The 22512-nt window shown below is 40.9% G+C and overlaps 2 protein-coding genes across 2 annotated transcripts; both read left to right on the forward strand.

Moving 5' to 3' along the window:
- The first annotated feature begins 8212 nt into the window (after positions 1-8212).
- rps3 (ribosomal protein S3) lies at positions 8213-14949 on the forward strand. The gene is made up of 7 exons (XM_079225377.1): positions 8213-8280; positions 9239-9369; positions 9924-10017; positions 10702-10796; positions 12130-12317; positions 12791-12994; positions 14868-14949. The coding sequence occupies exons 1-6, from the start codon at positions 8251-8253 to the stop codon at positions 12988-12990; spliced, it is 738 nt and encodes a 245-aa protein (XP_079081503.1). The 5' UTR covers positions 8213-8250; the 3' UTR covers positions 12991-12994; positions 14868-14949.
- A 555-nt stretch (positions 14950-15504) lies between these two features.
- kctd14 (potassium channel tetramerization domain containing 14) lies at positions 15505-19006 on the forward strand. Its single transcript, XM_079224792.1, has 4 exons — positions 15505-15601; positions 17060-17287; positions 17907-18041; positions 18436-19006. The coding sequence occupies exons 1-4, from the start codon at positions 15548-15550 to the stop codon at positions 18745-18747; spliced, it is 729 nt and encodes a 242-aa protein (XP_079080918.1). The 5' UTR covers positions 15505-15547; the 3' UTR covers positions 18748-19006.
- Positions 19007-22512: the final 3506 nt, after the last annotated feature.

The raw sequence follows: 22512 nt of genomic DNA on the forward strand, positions 1-22512 counted from the left end.
TAATAACGATGACACGTCTTAGATTACTTAATTTATATAATATATGTATATGCTAGCGTTTGTGTAAGTGCACAGAAAACTGGGCTGTCAGAATTTTCCCTTTTGGGAAATGAGCATTATGAAGTCTAACAACAGATTGAATCAATGCGAGTAAATAAATGAATGTTTTACATTTTTCCTCAAATGTGGAGAGAACTGTGAACTCACAAAACCCTTGTCTCACTCGTTAAATGTCTTTAACAGCAACTTGAATAACATAACAGTTACAATGTCACTCAGTAAGACGATGTATTATAACTTAAGGGAGCTCGTGGTAGTTTAATAGATATTATTTTAAACACATTTAGGGGGTGCACCGTTCCTGGAGGTACTGCAATACCAGGTCGATGCGTGGAGTGGACGGAGCAAGCCCCTATTCCATCTCCCTATTCCAAAAATCAATTTAATATATGGTCCCCGGGTAGGGGACGTATCAGATATTAAACTGATAAGAACAGATACTACACTTGATCTTAGCCAAAAGGCCGAGAAGCGATAACGTCACACAGCCGGAGAAGAGGAAGGCATTCTCCACACAGTCAACCTCACTGATGGGTCGGGAACTGAACTACAACTTGTTAGGTCACCATATGACACAGGAACAAGGTGCAATACTAATGTAGCACTGGAGCCGTTTAATTTGGGATATTTACATTAAACTTGTTTTTGCAGATTCATGTTCTTGTTTATTTCCGGACACGTGGTACGCTGTCGTCCAATAGGAAGTAGGAACACGATACATATCATTCCCGACACGTTTGGATTCATATGATGTTATTAGTATATTATTTCTTAAATATCGTCTACCCAACTTGTGAAGTTGAGTAAAGTGATGTAATTACACTTTAAAAACAAGACATTTTATTGAGACGCCGGAGCTCGGAGCTAGCATTAACTTAGCTAACCGTTGGGATTCAAATGATGTTTATAAAAGTATATTGTTTCTTAAATATCGTGTCACGAACTTGTGAAGTTGAGAAAAGTGAGGCAATTACACTTCAAAACTCCCAGAACGACAACTGGAACTCTGTCTCTAGTGGAGAGCAGAGCTATATATGATAAGCCAAAAATGCATATATTTGCATATGCAAATGATACTAGTACGACCAGTCTGATCTGCTGGCCACTGGAGATTAAGTGCCTTGCTCAAGGTGGGTACAGCTCTTTCAATTCATCCACCTAGGGATAGAGTTTGCACCTTTCCAGTCACAAGCTTCTCTAACCTGTATTGCGCTATTGCCTCATTTAAAAATGACCTAATTTCCTAGAAATGTGTCTTGCATCTTGCAAATAATCCGGGCTGTGCTTGAGGTCTTCAAACTGGGACTGAATTTTACTATACATGTATATTTCATAAAGATGCTTTAGAGCACATATGTCAAACTCAAGGCCCGCGGGCCGAATCTGGCCCACCGCGTCATTTTGTGGCCCGCGATGGCTTCACGACCCGTTTTCAGTGAATCGCAGACCTTTGCATTGGCTTTTATTTTGAAGGAGATTTTGTATGCAGTGGAGTGCCATCTATTCACACTCCTCAATGCTGCGTTCACAACACGCTTTACTTGCGCAAGTTTACACGTTGGACTATTTGTGATAGTTAAGCTTCATTTCTGACTTTTTTTATTCCATGTTTGTGCATGAAAACACTGAGTCTGTTAAAAAAGGCTGAAGTTATGAATTCATAAAGCCAAACATTTGCTGCTTCAGTGGATGTGATTAATTATTTTTTCACACTTTATCAGGGGAGAGCGCGAACGCAGTCCCCCACTACCAGAAATTATGCAATCGAGATTCCCACATTTGGGGAATTCGCAGAGGTCAGCTCAGCCGAAGTGCAATGGCCAAGCCTCACCCTGGGTGAACCACCTTCTTGATCATGGTATCTCCCTTGCCAGGTAAGTATGAGTTGTACACATCCGAGGCCGGGGAGTCTTTCACAGACAAACCATGTTGACTGAGGGTGCTGAATATATAGATATTACCCCAAAATACAGACTATAAGAGGTCTGATAACCTACAGGAATTTAATATGGAGGAAAGCTATGTGTAAGAAGGTTGACAAACATTATTTTACGTTTTACTTGAAGCATAATGGTGACAATTCCCATCATGCAATGCTGCATTTCTATGTCAAAAGCCAACCTAAACTCACCAGCCGTATCTATTTATCTCCAACTAAAGAGCAACAGTTCAGCAGTGAGTTCAGATGAGACGAAGCTAAATCAAACTGCTGTCAAAAGCAGTTTGATCCACATTTTAAATTCAGAGTTTAAGAATAAAATCACCCATTCTCTGTGTCTCACATTACAACCACTTCCTGTTTCTTTGTTCACTGCTGGTGCGCTACTGACATACTGACATCTATTGGTCTGGAGTATGAACAACGCTGGTTGTTTAGCAAATATAAAGAATACAGTTCTACAATAGACTGAACATGATTACCTTCATGAAGGAAGGATTTATTGCAGATCTGTTGTATTACACTGCAAGGCCAACTTGATGAACTGACAACTGGTTCAATATACAGATACATGTTTCTGTGTATGGCAAACAGCAAAATAATAACGATGACACGTCTTAGATTACTTAATTTATATAATATATGTATATGCTAGCGTTTGTGTAAGTGCACAGAAAACTGGGCTGTCAGAATTTTCCCTTTTGGGAAATGAGCATTATGAAGTCTAACAACAGATTGAATCAATGCGAGTAAATAAATGAATGTTTTAAATTTTTCCTCAAATGTGGAGAGAACTGTGAACTCACAAAACCCTTGTCTCACTCGTTAAATGTCTTTAACAGCAACTTGAATAACATAACAGTTACAATGTCACTCAGTAAGACGATGTATTATAACTTAAGGGAGCTCGTGGTAGTTTAATAAATATTATTTTAAACACATTTAGGGGGTGCACCGTTCCTGGAGGTACTGCAATACCAGGTCGATGCGTGGAGTGGACGGAGCAAGCCCCTATTCCATCTCCCTATTCCAAAAATCAATTTAATATATGGTCCCCGGGTAGGGGACGTATCAGATATTAAACTGATAAGAACAGATACTACACTTGATCTTAGCCAAAAGGCCGAGAAGCGATAACGTCACACAGCCGGAGAAGAGGAAGGCATTCTCCACACAGTCATCCTCACTGATGGGTCGGGAACTGAACTACAACTTGTTAGGTCACCATATGACACAGGAACAAGGTGCAATACTAATGTAGCACTGGAGCCGTTTAATTTGGGATATTTACATTAAACTTGTTTTTGCAGATTCGTCTTATTGTTTATTTCCGGACACGTGGTACGCTGTCGTCCAATAGGAAGTAGGAACACGATACATACAATTCCTGACTTGCAGACACCTTTTGATTCATGTGGTGTTTATAAAAGTATATTATTTCTTAAATATCGTGTCACGAACTTGTGAGGTTGATAAAGTGATGTAATTACGCTTCAAAACTCCCTGAACGACAACAACTGGAGCTCTGTCTCTAGTGGAGAGCAGAGCTAACCGCTCATGTCACCGTCTTCGGCCTCTCACACAGTTACAGAAGGAAACCCAGCAGTGCAGTCGTTCACTAGTTATTTGAGTTCCCAAACACGTCCCGCTGACGTAACTCATCCAAAGCAGAATATAAACATTCAGGAGGTCCTGAATTAACTTGTAAACCGCTGAAATAGCAGCATAAACGTGGAAAAATATATATAATGTCCCACAACCTAGACGTAAATGCAATGCTGTTAAAATGTCGAAAAACGTTCGCGGTGTCCTTCACACCAGCACACGAAACTGCACCAAATACAATTAGACTGATATACTGACATTCTCGCTCAACAATCTTAAGTTAAATAGCTTCTCGTGTAACCAGTGCAGTGGTTTGTTAGTTTAATACGCTGAATTAACTCGTGTTGTAATCCTATAGGAACAAACATGGACGTGTTGTTAAGTACCGTTAACTGTTCGTCAACCTGGCGTCACTTCTCATAATACATGAGGTGAAGAACCGTTAACCTGCCGGCTGAAAGTCTACACCAACGTTAAACTGAAGCCAGCATGACACCCTGACGAATATAAGTATTGACACGACTCAGTTTTTACTCTGTAGAGTAAAAAAATGTAGCATAAAGACATTTTATTGAGACACGCTAGCTCGGAGCTAGCACTAACTTAGTTAACAGCTAACGTTAGCTAGCACTAGCCAAACACAGGTGCTGCAGCAAACCACCTCTAAAGAGCCGAAAACTATTTGTCTTCCTTATAATTGTTGTCTTAATAAAAGCACGCTCTACTGTTTCTATAAGAAATGTCGAGTTATTTAGTTAAAGAGAACTTACTCAAGGTTGTCTTCCACAAATGCTAATTGACGAGGTGCCTGTTCAAAACAGAAGTGACCTGTCGCGTGTGCTTGACCGTGTGCAAAAGGACATCAGTCAGTTTTAGCCCAACCATTTAGCATCAGCTACCTGGATGTTGTGATATTATATTCTGAACAAATGGAAAGTTAAAAAGGCAGTTTGCATTCTCTTAAACCATTTTAATCACCAACAGTGTTTTTAAGCAAACCTTGTTATACAACGTTTTGTTCAGGAATCCAATATAATATCTGTTCATATAGAAAAGGTTATAAAACAAAACAATAATTAACACAGAGTGGTCTTCGTTGTTGTCAATGGATCTCGTGTGGTAAAGTGAGGAGTGAACGGGTCCATAGACCCATTCTGTAAACTTCCTGGACAGCGACCTCATCTCCTCATCCACAAATTCAAACACATTTTGTGTTGATTTAGGCAATACATGTAGACGAAAGCAGTAGAGTTTCTGAGCACCAGAGGCCTAACAATACAGGGGTTAAAATGATTTGCTGAAACTGATGTTCACAACATGTCAATGAGACAGGAAGAGAAGGGATATGCAACCAAGTTCTCTCACTAGGAACATGTTGATGGTTAGATTAAACTTGTTTACCATATTTATCCCTGTAAATGTGAAGGTAAATAATAATAATCATGGATTTACATTTTTTTTAACATTTTTTATTTGCTTTCTATAGCATTTTGCAAGGTACTCAAGCCACTTTACATGGTAAAAACAAACAATAGAGGTCCCAATATCCATGGCATGGCAATTTCTACATTAAATTCAGTTCAAGGAGCTGCATTTCACCATTGTGTCATAAAATAAGATAAGATAAAATAAGATAATCCTTTATTAGTCCCGCATTTGGGAAATTACAGGATTACAGCAGTCATGGGACTGTATATTTAATTTTCTTGGGTGATTTATTACAGTTTTTTTCGATTGCTAAGACACATTTCTTGAAACGGTCACCCATTTTCTCAAAACTGTAAACCTCATCTTGAAGCACTATTTACAAAACCTCTGAATCCCCTTGCAAAATGAAACCTTCGCCTCAAAACAGATTTACCTGTGCTCAAAATCAAACACTGCTCTCAAATCATAAACAAAGCGATCAAAATAATATAAACTATCAAGCAGTCAGTAACCAATACACCAATAAATAGAAAACACATTGTTCAAAACATATAGTTCTCAGAGAGAAGTAGATTTTTAATCTCAAAACAAATTTCATATGAACGAAAACATGTTCTATTACAGTAGCTCAAAATTACTACTGTGCTTTGCCCTTTGCAATTTATTTTGTTCCTCCTCGTACCCCTATTTTTACAGTACCCTGCATCTCACAAATGTGTCCTTTGTCTCTGTGATACTGTAATTCTTGTTCTTTGTTGATATGAACCTGTAACCAGTCAAAATGTATTGAGCAGCCAGTACTGTTACTGCAACAAAGAGAAAGCACGATGTTCAAGGCCATACAATTTATTTATTGTAAATTATACAGCTACTACAGTATACAATACTACAGTAAAAGGGACAAAAATCAAAGGAGTCAAGATGTCATCAATGTTCCTATTCGTCCTCCTCCTCCTCTTCCTCTTCCTCTTCCTCCTTGTCGCCCACCTTGCGTACGCACTCGTCCTCGTCCTCTCACATTGTTTCTTCTAGCCATGCTCAGGCTTTCTCCTTCCCACCTTCAACCACCTGTTTGCTCTCTAAACTGGCTTATATTGGTTGTGTCACATTATTTGATACAAGTGAAATCAATTTTGAGTGATTGTGTTTAATCAATAACATGTGTTCTCTATTTGTATTTGATTGTTGTCACTTGTGTTTACCAGTATGGATGACATGTGCATTAGAGTGCAGAATGTGTTTTGAGACTGAGAATGTGTTTAGAGTTTTGATGAAAAGTCTAAGTGAGATCTGCAAATTGTGTTTTACCATGTGAAATAGTTTAAGGTATTGACAACAGACTGCACAATTAGCTAAATAAGTTCAGGCAACTGAGAACTTTGTTCAGCCAATGGGTTTTAGTGTTTTAGCAATTGAGAAAAACTGTAATAATTAATTAATTTAAGACCGATTTAGGGTGTGGCTTAAAGATAACAGTTCTGTCAATGCACAATAAATGATTTATCGTCTCCAAATGTTTACAGACAATTTCACACTTTTGTGTGTTCACAACGAGTTACATCATATTTTGAATTCATGGAAGCATTGTTCAAAAACTTTACAATAGCACCAAAAAAAAGCAAAAGGACTTTGAAAAAAAAAATTCTACTTTTTTATACATTGAGTTATGTTGTGTAACATCATAGATTTACTGTAAATGATCAATAAATGTAATGGAAGCAATACAATTTCACTTTGTCTTTCTTTGAGAAATTACTTTTCATTTTGCAGATACAACACAGATAGTAGAGAGCAAATGTTTGATCATGAACAGGATCCTTGACTGCACAGAGGAATATGTTTTTAGGCAGAAAGTTGAGAGGAAATTTGACAACCAGACAACAGTTGCAGTATTTTTGTTCACACCACTCAACACATAAGGTGTTCATTCAGGGCCAGATAATAGATAGTAGAAGCCGATGTTTTTTGTGTCTCCATGTTGCCCACAAATCATTGATTTATGTTCTTACAGATAGGCTTATAACTTGAATACTAACATGACACCTCTAAATATTATGCTTAAAGGATGCAAAGTTGGAGTTTCTTACTGTGACACGTAATCGTTTCATAAATGTTTCTGTTAATTTGAATGGATGGATGGATGGATATATACTTTATTCATCCCCAAGGGGAAATTTGTTGTCGAAGTAGCAGCTTACAGACATAAAAATGAAAATATCAGGGATGAAAGATATATACAAAAATAAAAACAACAGGGATGAAAGATATGTACACTGAAGAGTATTAATTTAGGAAATTCAATTTAAACAATAGAGAAAGTGCAAAAATGCAAAGTATGTGTAGTGTAAGTACTAGTGTGTATGAAGTGTATATAAACATAAACATGTACAGTGAGTAACAAACAAAAGTGGTGCAAGGGATATTGTTGATGTTGATTAATCTACAGAGGATCTGGCCAGAGGTGACTTATTGTAAAGTCTAATAGCCGTGGGCAGGAATATTTTGCTATAACGGTCCTTGTGACAGCAGAGCTGGGAGAGTCTTTTGGAGAAAGTGCTCCAGTGTTCCTGCAGTAGGTGGTGGAGAGGGTGGTCCGGGTTGTCCAATATGGACAATAATTTCTCCAGCGTCCTCCTCTCCACCACCTGCTCCGGATAATCCTGTTTGCAGTCGATGATGGAGCCGGCCTTCTTAACCAGTTTACTGAGTCTGTTGGTGTCACCGGCTCCAATGCTGCTCCCCAGCAGACTAAAGTACAGAGCACTGGCCACAACCGACTGGTAGAAAATCTCCAGTATCTTGCTGCAAACGTTGAAGGATCTAAGCTTGCTCAAGAAAAAAGAGCCGACTCATCGCCTTCTTGTAGACAGAGTAGATGTTGGCCCACACAGCTATATGTCACATTAATTCCTCTTTCATTACAATGTGTCGGCCCTTTAATCTTATCTTATAAAGATAGCAGACAATTATAATATATATATATATATATATATATATATATATATAATAAAAACAATGTGTTTCTCTTTCTTTGACTTACTACAGTTGTAAAAATGTAGTTTTCTGGCCTGTCAAATAAATCAACGGCGTATATTATTAAATAAAACTACAAGTCCCAGCGGCAGCCTGAGCATGGCGTCACCGGAAGTTAGTCATTTTGGTATAAATGCATTTCCGTATCCGCTGACGGTCCTTTCCTGTCTACGGCCTTTCGGAAGATGGCGGTACAAATCTCCAAGAAGAGGAAGGTTAGCACTGTTTTATCTCCGTTTTACTCGCACAGATGGCCGTTTTACATAAAAATGGGTTCGCATATGTCAGGATACAACCGTTTGGAGTTCGTCCCTGTGTCAGTCGATCTTGTGAACTTCTGGTCCGGGTAGGATTAATGCAGATGGTGCCGGCGCCGCCGCGTCCTCATTTGGCTCGCTAGCATGGCTCTCTGCGCCGCGGCCGGGTCCGAGTTACGACCCGCTACCCACGGACACGAGCCGCGTGCTCATTCAAGACCCCGTCGGGTTGTGTTGAAAACATGTCTATCATACTTCAAACCACTCTGGAATATCTCTGCACGTGTCCACTTAAACGAAATGTGTTCAAAATGTGGCGTGGCTAGCTAGAGATAGCTTCCTAGCATCCAAATGAACGGAGATCGAAATCTAGTTGGCGTACTTTACCCTCGATAAACCGGCATCAGGTTTGGATAACAATGCGTGCAGGTGAGCACATGTAGTAGAAACGTTAAATGGCTGCAAATGACGGTGAACACTAGTTATTGAATGGCTGTAAACTACTGACGGCAGCATCGTATTTGGGTTTAAAGTACTAGAGTTGCACTTCAAAACGCATGTCATGTGGTTCTTATAGTTATTTGAAATAAACATGTATACTTGCAAAACTAGACTGCTGATATAACTCACCCAATGTATGGTCTTCTATCTGTGATACTCACTGCGCTCGTACATTATATTTCTAGTAATTCAATATATTAAATATGGAATTGATGGTCAGTGGCGCATCCCTAGAGTTAGTCTTTACAGCGCTCACTAGATATAACTAAAAACTAACTCCCTAGAAGTGACAACGGTGTCCAAGGTCTGTTTATTAAAAGGGATGAAGCACTGTTGCATATTGTGTATTTCCTTTGCATGAGTCCCATGTGTCTCCCTCTGGGTGATAAGTCAGTTTTATGTCCGCTCTCCTCAGTTCGTCGCAGACGGTATCTTCAAGGCTGAGCTGAACGAGTTCCTGACTCGCGAGCTTGCTGAGGATGGCTACTCCGGTGTGGAGGTGCGTGTGACCCCAACCAGGACTGAGATCATCATCCTGGCCACAAGGTGAGTGTCCAGCCTTTTTATTTTGATCATACATGGCGAACTTTTTGCTTTTGCAATAAACACAGACGTGTACTTCAATGTCAAGCAGAGTTCACATTAGGAAGTGGTGGTGGTGCCTGTGGTACGGAGCCGTGTGCTGGTTCAGTACCCCTTCAATGATGATACGATGACGAGTCGGAACAGGGCTCTGGTTCTGGGGCGGTTCTGGTTCAGATCCACGTTTTGTGGTTCTGCTCCAGTTCCTCAGAGCATGGAGTCCTTTTTAGTTGAAGACATTTGAGGCATTTGTCTGAGAAGGGTTGAGGCAGCACATGCACAATGTAGATGTTGCAGTTCTTGGATTCTTTACACACCTTGCTGTCCCATTTGAACCAAACAGGAAAACTAACTGTACTTATGTTAGTATTGATTTGTATTACCAAACCCATGACGTGGTTGTGACTGACAAAAACAAACCCAAAATGGAATAACATGTTTCTTTTGATGCTGTGACATCTGACTTTTGTTTGCCCCAGAGTTTCTTTGTCATCTTCGGTGTGTTTAACTTTCTTTAGGACCCAGAATGTTCTGGGAGAGAAGGGCCGACGGATCAGAGAGCTGACCGCTGTGGTCCAGAAGAGGTTTGGTTTCCCCGAGGGCAGCGTCGAGGTAAGGAATCCACAACCAATAATACAAAAACAAACGCTAAAATCTATGAATAATGCCACTATTTTAGAGTAGTTTATTGGCGTTTCAAGCATATATTGGAAATTGATTGCTTCCAAGGTCATTGCACAGAACCGTTATATCCTAAAAAAGTTTTGCTCATCCAGCTAACACTTAAGATCAAAGCCAATAACGGTACAACACAACTCTAGTCTACGTGTAATAGTTAGTTACTGTAGTACAGTATTTTGAGAGAAATGATGCCGGTACAAAGGCTTAAAAATCTTAGATGGCCTCCCTTCAGTGATGATACGATGACGAGACGGAAATGGGACTCCAGTTCTGCGGGTTACTGGTTCAGGGCCACGTTCTGTGGTTCTGCTCCAGTTCCTCAGATCGGGGAGTCCTCTTCACATGAAGATACTGAGGCATTTGTCTGAGAAGGGTCAACGCTTCAGGAGTGAAATGTATTTCTACCAAACGATCATTTTAGGATTAACATCCCCACAGCAGCAGTAGTTATCTTATGTGCATGTTAAGTCTAGGGAAAAAAAGCAAATTCATGTCTCTGCCTTAAATTCATCTTCATAAAAACCCACTACCCACTTTAAAAGCATACCTTCCGCGCTACATTGCCAGCATTCAGGGTGGTCGGTCTTTGACCCTTTCTGTGCCCCTCTCTGTTAGCTGTATGCCGAGAAGGTTGCCACCCGTGGTCTCTGTGCCATCGCTCAGGCAGAGTCTCTGCGCTACAAGCTGCTGGGAGGCCTGGCTGTGCGTAGGTAAGCGGTGCAGTTCAAAAACTGGAAGGATTCACTGCCACTTGCATGACTTACTCAACATGTACCATCTACTCTTCCTTTATCCATCAAGCTGTTTGTTGTAAAGATGATGTGTAGCTTTTTTTTTGCTATAAAAAAAATCAGCACTTAAACTGAGTTGCTTATGAAAAACATTAGCAAGATTGTCGGCATCTCTTCGTTGCAGGGGTCTAGCTTCAATAATGCTGCACTCCTTTACAACATATCAGAAATGTTACTTTGCCTTTCAGTCAAGCACTGAACGGTAACCGTGAGATTTGATGATGAAAGCCGGTTTACTAACGAGTCCATAATTACTCAAGTTTTATGTTGTGAAAGTGATGCATTTAGAACAAAACCCTGAATAGTGATGTAAACAACTCGGATAACAATCTACCAGCCATTCAATGCTCTTTGTTTTGGCGTATGCTAATTTGCAACCCTGAAAGGAGATTACGGTTCGTTTACAATTTGAGAAATCCATAAGCAGAAAAACTAAATGTTATAATATAAATACAACTGGCAACACAAACGATGAGAGGAAAGAACATAGACCTGCACATCAGAACCTGCAAGTGACATATTTCTGCATAGATGATCTAATAAGTTCACAACAAAGTAGTGTTCATTTGGGCACCGTGGGAAGAAGGCAACCGTGTTTGTAGGACTCATTGATTTTTATTTCTCTGCCCACTGTAGCGAGTGAGGGGATTCTGCCAGTAGGGAAAGCAAGTTCACAGACAGACGGGCAGTCTTGATCAATCAATGTAGATACGGTAAAGTTCAAAATGCATATACAGCGGGCTATTTGGGATTTTTAAATGGTTGTCTATGCAGATTATTGTTATTATACTTCACTTAATGCAACAGAAATATACTTGACCCTTAGAAAAACGGGTGGGTCTCTGTTAGACGGAGTCAGAGTGTATTGATAAACTTCTAACAGAACCGATACGTTCCACTTACTGACTGTCAGGGTGCTGGAAGGGTAGCGTTGGTTTAGAGTGCGTTTTTGCCCCTTCAGTGATGATACGATGACGAGTCGGAACAGGGCTCTGGTTCTGGGGGTTTCTGGTGCAGATTCACGTTTTGTGGTTCTGCTCTAGTTCCTCAGAGCATGGAGTCCTTTTTTAGTTGAAGACATTTGAGGCATTTGTCTGAGAAGGGTTGCAGCAGCACAGTTAACTGCTGAATGTAACATAGTTGGAAATTAGTTTGAGGGAACCTAACTACAATTACGTATAGATGGTGATAATTTATACCCAAACTAGTGCCGTCAATATCTACAGCAACCTCACTGAACTCCTCTTTTCAGGGCATGCTATGGTGTTCTGAGGTTCATCATGGAGAGCGGGGCTAAGGGCTGCGAGGTCGTGGTGTCCGGCAAACTGAGGGGTCAGAGGGCCAAGTCCATGAAGTTTGTGGACGGCCTGATGATCCACAGCGGAGACCCCGTCAACTACTACGTCGACACAGCCGTCCGCCACGTCCTGCTCAGGCAGGGTGAGTACAGCAGCCTGAAGGAAACTGCCATTTATTTTGATGTTTGACATTTGGAGATGTTTGGAAATCTTTTGACGCCTGTGCCACTGATTCCTTGCTTCTGAAACCAAACCAAATTATACTTTGGAGGAGAGTGCATTTTTGTTCTTTGCCGCTACTTCAGAGTGCGTTTTTGCCCCTTCAGTGATGATACGATGACGAGTCGGAACAGGGCTCTGGTTCTGTGGGTTTCTGGTGCAGATTCACGTTTTGTGGTTCTGTTCCAGTTCCTCAGAGCGTGGAGTCCTTTTTTAGTTGAAGACATTTGAGGCATTTGTCTGAGAAGGGTTGAGGCAGCAGAGTTACCGGCTGGGAACCTCACTATAATTAAGTATAGATGAGGCTAATTTATACCCAAACTAGTGCCGTCAGTATCTACAGCAACCTCATAACCCTGGTTTGTGCTAAAACATGTTTATTGATGTGGTCCTCAGGTGTGCTGGGAATCAAGGTCAAAATCATGCTGCCCTGGGACCCCAGTGGTAAGATTGGCCCCAAGAAGCCCCTGCCCGATCACGTCAGCATTGTGGAGCCCAAGGATGAGCAGCTGCCCACCACGCCCACGTCTGAGCAGAAGGGGGCCAAACCCGAGGCGCCCGTCATGCCCCAGGGAACTCCTGTACCCACTGCATAAGAGGGTAAGAGATGGCCCCATCAGCAGCAGGCTGGGATCATGATGTGAAGAGGCAGTAGCATTAATTATGTGTTATTGAAGCAGTGTTTAGTATTGCTGTGTAATTGTTTTATGCAAGGGCCACCACAGAATCATTTCTTTGACTTGGTGTCATAATATTCGTGATGTGGATCTTTCAGTATCTCCATTTGATTCCTGGGTTCACAATTGGCGATTTTTTTCAAATAAATGATCTATACCGGACACTGGGCTGCTAATTTCAGGATCTACAGTCAGCTGTGCACAATAACGGCAGGGAAGAAAATTATGGCATGAGCGCAAAGTACAGTTTGTCTAAGATAATGGCGGTTTTATATTAGAAAAGTAACTTTTATTCTATATGTATGCTAAACTCTACAAATAAACACATCCTCCTATAATTGTAGTATTTCTCAGTGACTTGTAGAATCAGTGGTTCTCAAACTGTGGGGCGTGAAGGTATTACAGGTGGGGCGCGGGGAGGTGATGCTGTTTTTTTAAAAATATATAACATTTAAAATTTCTTTTTTTTATGTAATCCTTTATTAATATCACAGTGGGGAAATTATTCTCTGCATTTTACCATCCTTAGTAATTAAGGAGCAGTGTGCTGCTGTGAAGCTCTGCGGCTTCAGTGTCTTGCTCAAGGACACTGCAACATGAAACTATGGGGATGAACCGCTACCTTGTCGTTTGAGGACGAACTCTCTCCTTGAACATGATAACTTTACATACAAAGCCTCCGTGAGGTCTTTTCTGCTGCTGCGTTTCTCAAAACAGAATATAGATCTAAGCTCAACATTGAGCATAAATTAAGGGGCCGTATCAAATCTACCATTTAAAAAATATTTGTAGAGGAAAGCAGCTCACTGCAGCCACTAATACTGATACAACGTGATGCTCACACATCTGCACTCATTTAGTTTTGCACAGGTTGAAAGGTATTGTTGTTATCTTAAAAATATATTCAGTGCAAAACGGGTTATTTGGAGCCACAATAAGTATTTGTTTGGTTGCAGAGATGAAACTTTATTTGCATTGTTCTAACAAAGTGATTGCACATGTTATTAGTTTTTGTCTGATGGAGCAATCTGGTTTACTTGAAAAGGATTGTAATTTTCTTTATTGTATTTGAAAAAGCACGCAGGGAGGAGTCGGAAAAAGTTTTTCTTCCTCCAAAGTGGGGCCCGACAGAAAAAGTTTGAGAACCACTGAACTAGATCAAGTTAAACAAAACACACAAATGCTGCCAGTTGCATTAATTTAATTGGTAGGACGACCATTATTAAACTTTCCAATTAACAACCATTGTAAACAAATAACTGAAACTGGTATTTTGTGTGAATTGCTTTCCACCAAATAACACTTGTTCTGTCAAAGACGGCGTCTTCTCCAGCTGTGATTGTATATCAGAACAAAACGGACAACTTATAGTCTGGTTTTACCCCTTCAGTGATGATACGATGACGAGTCGGAACAGGGCTCTGGTTCTGTGGGTTTCTGGTGCAGATTCACGTTTTGTGGTTCTGTTCCAGTTCCTCAGAACATGGAGTCTTTTTAGTTGAAGACATTTGAGGCATTTGTCTGAGAAGGGTTGAGGCAGCACACGATCTGACTCTTAAGGGGTTGGTCAGTAACATGGACATGAAGACCAAAGCAAGATTGATCTGCTTAAACGGCAACTTAAATACAAATAATAATCAGTTCTACAAACTACTTTTTGCATATTTTTTCCTTTTGGTTTCAGTCATTACATTGTTTTTTTTTTTATAAAGAAATAACGAATGTTGGTCAAAGGGATCATATAAATAACTTAATGCTGGTTTTTAATTCTGATTGTTTTTTTTTGTCTCTTACAGGGTTTCAAGCGTGCCACCAGATGGAAGCAAGACCCTCTGACATTTGTGTACAAAAACAATAAATTCTAGAAAATACACTTCCCATGTTGTGGTCACTTTATTACAGCGTTCACATGGTCTTAAAAAGTTGGAGAATTACAAAGTTGGTTGGCTAGACAATCATATGTTAAATTCAATGCATAAAAAGTAGATTTTTGCACAGCAATATAATCTCTTCCTCGGCAGGACAGCGCTCGCCACGGGTTTTGGGGTAAAAATTGACCCTCCTTTGTGTGCAGAACATGTCTTTTGTTAGTCCTTCACATGCCACACTGAAGTACCTTTGTATTCTGGTCAAACTTATTTTTCTTGAAGCATCCATGCACATGCCCTTTGTGCCTTACATTGGTACACTTTTTGACATCCTTTTTTTTTTTGCGTAGATCTATAGTGTCTGCAATTATGGAACACAATGATCAAAACGAGGATTAAAACCAAAATACAAACTAAACGTTGGGTGTAATGAAACAACAAACGCGATTCAAAGTAAGCCATGAAAACGGTCAATGAGATTTCTGCTGAGTGACTCATCTTCTCAGCGCTAAAGCGTCAGGTCCGGGTTAGGCCCCGCCCCCTGCCTCTTACCTGTCGAGCAGTTTGAAAAGAGAATCAGCTCCCAGCTACCTCGTGCACGGGTCAAGATGAGTCTGCCGGATTACAAATCATCTGAAAAACAGTCTTTGCCCGCGGATCCAGTAAGAAAACATTAACTTTTAATATGGCGACGTGGCTTTTTAGTGACGCAGTGAGAGCTACACACCTGTCCTCGGACCGAACAGGTGGAAGCGCGCACGGGTTCGACAGACTGCGTTTAGGACGCATAACAGCCCAATATGCGCTGCTGACACTTTACTTTTGGGCAATATTCACGTGTGAAAGCGGTCGTTTCCGGCGGTTTTACCGGCCGTCCTGTTCCACCGGAATTTAGGAGGAAACTCCGGATTTATTCAGCCGAGCCGGAAGCCAAAGAGTGTCTCGCGCTGCAAGATCATTAACATCTACATTGTGCCACAGAGGGACGTTTAGTCCACTTCAACTATTTCCCCGTCAAATCAAACAAATGTGGTGGAGTAAAACATGTACATATTCGTCTGAAGGGTAGTAGAATAGAAGTATAATGGAAATGAATCTTAAAGTTCCACTCAAGTATACTGTACTGAGTAAAAGTACTTCGTTACGTTTCACCAACTGGTTTCAAAAGATCAGATGAGTTTATTTTAAGCTTCTTTTGTTCAAATAACTTGACGTTTTTTTTTATTAAGTTTATTTTGTTGCGCTCTTGTATATTTAATTTCATCAAATAGATTTAAGACTCATATATTTACTAGAATCACAATAGGACAGGGTTTTGTTGTATTATTGTGTTCTCTCAACTACAAACTTCAGTGATACATAGTGATGGAGCTATTCCAGATTTCTTCATAGTTTACATTCTGTCATTCAGTCTACGATTCATTTATGGATTTCCCACTTATAAATACAAACGTGTTCCACATCATATGAAAAGATATACCTGCTCTGTCAGGTGTTCTTTTGGAGTTGGACATGGTAAATGTAGAGTGGTTGTGGGTGTGTTTCAGAAACAGACGGACAGCAGAGGCATGTGCTCTTATCAGCTGCTGACGCCCTTACTGTAGCGAGAGAGTGTGTGTATACGTGTGTTATTTAGCTTGTGAGTGCCGATATAAAGGCGTTTTCCATGGGCATTTAATCACCAGTTTGAAATGTCAAAGAGTCTTGAGATTCTCTTCAGTATCGTGTTCTATGTTGAACCCAGAACTGTTCCTCTCAGAGACATGTAAGCGAGTTTAAACTGTTTCTGTAATAATCATTTTGAATTTGGGAAATTATCATTTTTATTTGACATGGAATAATCATCAGAATAACCAATAATACAAATTATGATTAGTTGCAGATGTGTGTTTACTGCAGCATCGCTCAAATAATAAATAATAAAAAACGTACAGTTGTGGACTCCTTCCTGAGAGACTGCAGAGTTCTGTCCATCTCCAATTGACCTTTTAACTTTATACTAGTTGTGAGGTATACAGTAAGATCCTCCAGCAGGACATAATCAACCATGACAGTGTACGAGCCCCCTCCATTTCTCATGAAGTCTAGACAAAGTAACCACTCCTCTCTCTCTCTCTCAGTGCTCTCCCGTCGTGCAGTTGAATGTCGGGGGCCAGCTGTTCAGCACCTCTCTGCGCACGCTCAGGATGCACCCCGACTCCAAGCTGGCCGAGCTGCTAGGCAGACGGACCACCAAGGCGCGCGCCGACATGCAGGGGCACGTCTTCATCGACCGCGACGGTTCCCACTTCGGGGCCGTCCTCGAGTTCCTGAGGTCGGAGCGGCTCCCCGCGGGGAACATCCAGGAGGTCTGAGTGCCGGGGTTTTTCCCTTTAAACACCCTGGAGCCAATTTTGAAAAAAATGCATATCTGCAAAAAAATTACTTAAAAAAGATATTGTGATCTTTACCATGAACAACATCCAGCACGATATGAGCAAGATTTCCCAAAAATGCCTCCTTGAGCGGTCACCAAGTTTTTCAAACTGTATTATGGTGCCCTAACAACAGCCCACATACTAATAAGACACCTTTTTGGAAAGATTAGGACCTAAAGAAGCATCATAATCAATCATAATAGAACACAGTATTTGGGTGTTCAAAGGAGTTTCAGTCAAAAAACGGTGTCGTTCGGTTAAAAAATTGAGTTTACGTAAGTACTTAAACTTAACGGTTACTTTAATTATGTTTCACACCAGATGTATATTCTCACAAGGGTTGCGTAGCAGTTTAAATTTAAATGAAGTTAAACAACGATGTAGTTCCGGAGATAATATGTTTTAGTTTTTTGTCTAATAGGCACATGGGGATTTTCGCACAGTGTTTTTAAAGGGTTAAGAGAAACAAAGAGACTGTTACTTCTAAAACAGACATGATATACTGTATATATCATACTGTGTTGTATTTATTTCTGATGTGTATGTGCAGGTTCACAGGGAGGCGGTGTACTACAACATACAACCGCTGATCAAACGCTTGGAGGAAACTCCCCAGCTGTTCGGAGAGCTGGTGGGGCGGCAGCAGTTCCTCTCCAGAGTCCCGCACTACAAAGAAAACATCGAGGTCAGCTGATGGAGTTTCTGCCCCACAACTACACACACACCATACACACACGTTAATACAAGTAGCACTCCGGATGAGTGGATGAGAAAAGATGGTCCCTGTAAAAGAGACAGCAATTTGAGCTCATCTCCATAAGCAACTCCTCTTCTGTTTACTGCTGACACATTTCTGACTTGGATGGATTGGGTTTTTTTCTTTCTGGGAAAGTGTTCGATGGGATATTTGCACATATATCTGAGATTGTTTCCTTAGACTTCACTACAGAACCAAATTAAAAAGGATTCCCATGTGTCGTCGGCCATCATCAGAATATATTACAGTCTCTGGTTGGAGTCCTTGGAAACAGCTGACAAGGTTTATGTTTTCTATTCAGTAATCTCAGTCTTCTCCCCAGGTGCTGATTCGTATCGCCAGAGCCGAGGCCATCGCCGCCCGCCATTCCACCATCATGATCTGCGTGCTGCAGACGGAGGAGGACCTGGGTTTCTATGACAACGCCATCAGCAGCCTGGAGGCGGACAAGGAATCCGTGGTGACGTTCGGCCCCTGGAAGGCCGCCCTGTCCGCCAAGGACCTGCTGGACTGCGTGAAGATGGACATCGAGAGTCAGGGCTACAGGGTGAGCGTCCAGCCTCACGTGGGGGAGAAGAGCTTCCTCTCCAAGAGCTACGACTACTTCCACAAGCTCACGTTCACCTGGTGGTGATGAGAGGGCGGCTTTCCTCTTCAGAGCGGGGAACTGTAAATACCGTTTCCGACGAAAGAACAGACAGCATTTGGAAAGTTTCTCAGAACTTTTCCTAAATTCTGCACCTTTATGAAAAGAGACGGGTCTTGATTTAGAAAAGATTCAGTAAAGCATGTGTATATAATGAATTTTAAAGATAGTTTGTTTACCGAGAAAGACCTTTGTCTCATATGCTTAGCCTAATTTTAGGTGCTTATTACATATGGACATTGTTTCATATCCCATGTAATGTCAGTGAAATCTGCAGCTAAATTTGAATAAAGGATTACTACTCAACTGTACAAAAAATATTCTGTTCACTCCCAAGGTTTTGAAGTAGGTTGTTTAGTCGGGTTCCTTGACCGGCAACAAGGTAATGGACTTATTAACATGAACCGCAGGTCCAATAAATAAATACTGCTTTTTGTGCAGTGGAGAAAGACGTATTTGTATGACTTCAGTAAGTAAAATTAATTGTGTGTAAAGTATCGTATTGGTATGAAAGATACCTCACAGTTTGTGTGCCGTGCCAGGGGAAATTCTGCAACAGTGTTAGGCAATCTCTAAAAAAACTAAAAGGTCGATTAAGCTGAACGCACACGTCAGCAGAAAGTGGTGCAGAAGCTTCAGGATCAACCACAGAGCAGCCGGCGTAGTTTCACGTCAGACCACTTCCTGTGTGATAAAAGTGTGAAAAACAACGGTAAACAATGAGTGCAAATACAGTCCTGGAGCAGAGGGGTCAGAGCCATCAAGTGTCCTCCTGTCAACTCTTCGACTGTTTGGACAATTCACCTCGAGGTGTCTGATGACACACGTGAGAACATTCCTCACTGGGCATTGTTTTTGTTGTTAACGGGCTTCAACTGAAATATTTGATCCGTAAACATCAGTTGTTCATTTACAGTATCTTGTGTTTCCTCCTGATTTTCGATCTTGACAGTAAGAAGGTCTCGAGAGCTGCATTTAGAGTGCCATCCACTGGGATGAATACGATATATTAATGTATCTGCAGTACACCTTGATGCTTCACACTCCGACAGTCTGATTAAGGAATCACTGGTTTCCCTTTTAGGAAAATAAGGTTGGAGTTGTGTTTAAGTTCTCATAGATTTTGTGTAAATGTGAGAAAACTGGATGTTGCAGGATTTTCTTTGGACTTGCCAAAGGGGCGTTGGACGAAAAATCTTGGTCGGTCAGTCGGTCCACCACTGAAAAATCTCACGGAGGGTTTTGATCCAAAGGGGATGAATCTTACACACTTCTGTGCTGAGCTGAAGAGCAAAGTGAGTTCACAGAAATGAGCATGGACGTGCAACAAGTTCTAACCACAATGTGATACAGTCGCACTTCCTCTGGAAATAACAAACAAAAGACATAGGTGGGAAAAGTTGCACGCTGTGGGTTACGCCCGTTCATGCAATTGTCAGTGACAAAAACACTGTTGTGGGGTTTGTCTGTTATTAATGCTCACAAAGATGTTTCAGTGGAATGATACCACTAAAAGCTGTGTTCAGTTCCCTACCATCTTTTTATGAATCAGCACTTTGTCACAGGAGCATAGAAAAAACCCACAACACATCACAGGGAATAACGTCGGACATGCATTTCAAAGGAAAACAATTTCAACAATATGCATTTCATATGGAAGTGTTTTATTTTATGGTATTTGTTCTAATTCATGGCAGCAGGTTTTGTTCTATAATGTAAAACTGTAGAAGCAGTACTTTACCATTCAATTGGATTAAATGAAGGCATAAGGCAAGAGAGGTTTGACAAAATAATCGAAGTTCAAAGTTCACTTACTAGCTTTTTAACTGCATTTAATGAGATGCTGTTTTCAGCTCTGGAGAAAGCTGGTCAGTGACGCTCAGATTATTTTTGTCAAACTCCTCTTTCCAAGGGCAAGAGTCAACTTCCACGCTATATGTGACAGTTTGGGAAGAAGTTGAAAAAGGGTTTTTTTTTACTGAAAAGAACCCTTTAAACTAGATAATATGTTGGGGAGGAAAAACTGAATTGTGAAAATGCACCAAATAACCTAATCACTCAATAGACAATAGAACAAACAATAGATCACACATTTGTAATATTTCTATACAAAAAAGTAATACAATATATAGTGTAAACTATAAATACAATCTAAAAGTGTCCCTCACAACAGTAAAGATGAAGGCAGATGTGTGTCCTGCTCAGTTCTGTGTCACACAGGAAATGGAAACAGAGCTACTGTTGAGCTGGAAGAGCAGCAGCAAAGAGACAAGCAGAGCGGCTTCAGAGGTGGAAGAGCAGCAGCAAAGAGACAAGCAGAGCGGCTTTAGAGCTGGAAGAGCAGCAGCAAAGAGACAAGCAGAGCGGCTTCAGAGGTGGAAGAGCAGCAGCAAAGAGACAAGCAGAGCGGCTTCAGAGGTGGAAGAGCAGCAGCAAAGAGACAAGCAGAGCGGCTTTAGAGCTGGAAGAGCAGCAGCAAAGAGACAAGCAGAGCGGCTTCAGAGGTGGAAGAGCAGCAGCAAAGAGACAAGCAGAGCGGCTTTAGAGCTGGAAGAGCAGCAGCAAAGAGACAAGCAGAGCGGCTTTAGAGGTGGAAGAGCAGCAGCAGCAAAGAGACAAGCAGAGCGGCTTTAGAGGTGGAAGAGCAGCAGCAAAGAGACAAGCAGAGCGGCTTTAGAGGTGGAAGAGCAGCAGCAGCAGCTGTCGAGGTGAAACCTCTGACATGAAGTCCAGAGAAAACCTGATGAGAGTCCTCCTGCTCGCCAGTCTGCTTCTAACAGGTACGCTTTCATTTTGATCCATTTAGTGTGGGCTTTGATTTGGTCAGGGGTGGAAGAAGTACTTTACTTTCGTAAATATTGTAATATAGCGATGTAAAAATAGTATATGTCCAGAAGCGTAATCTGATAAAGGCACAAAGTAAAGGTCATACTGATCCTCAAATGGCTGAGACGATTTATTTGATTAAACAGGAAGGAAGAAAAAAACAAGATGATAATTTCACCAGGTGAAACTGCTAACAACTCATCTGAAATATGTCATAAGATCTGGTGTTTTTTTGTGAGGGGAGGAGACAAGACAAACAATTTGGAAACCACCTTCATCTTTAATAACGCATCGTATTTCATAATCTTATTTTCTTTAGCTGTCAAATAAATGTGGAGTCGATATTTTCAGCTGAAATTTTAGTAGAAGGAGCAGCATGACATGTCCCTCAAAATTTTATTCAAGTACAGTGTAGTATATGTAGTTATTTCCACCAAGGGAGTTGGTTTGGTTCATGTGTCTGTTCCTGAGATTTGGTCACAGAGTTTGGTTCTTGCAGTCAAAGACCATTCGATTTAATGATTTATAAGTATTAATTTAGTTATATGCTGTAAATCATCCAATTAGTGAATACATCCAGCCCTCAAATGGCAAACATTCTGTTTAGCTCTTAAGCTGTGAACATTTGACATTTAGTTTTTTGTTCCTGTCCTTTTCTGCCTCAAATTAGGAATACTTGGTAGTTTTTCCTCTTCATTCCTCTCAACAATATTTAAAGCAAAACTGTCGGCGGAGGAAAATCCCTTTTTTGAAAAGAAGATGGCCGGTGTTTCATGCAGCATGTAACACCGGCCATCTTCTTTTCAATCCTCCATGTCTCAGCTTTTAAAAGCCATCCAAATGTTGTAGATTCATATGAACTAGAAACATAGAAATGAATTGGCCCTGTTATATCATTCTGGTGACTGTGTTTCCATAGGGAGATGC

Source organism: Taurulus bubalis (genome assembly GCF_910589615.1).
Source record: "Taurulus bubalis genome assembly, chromosome: 10".
In the NCBI taxonomy this organism is placed as follows: Eukaryota; Metazoa; Chordata; class Actinopteri; order Perciformes; family Cottidae; genus Taurulus; species Taurulus bubalis.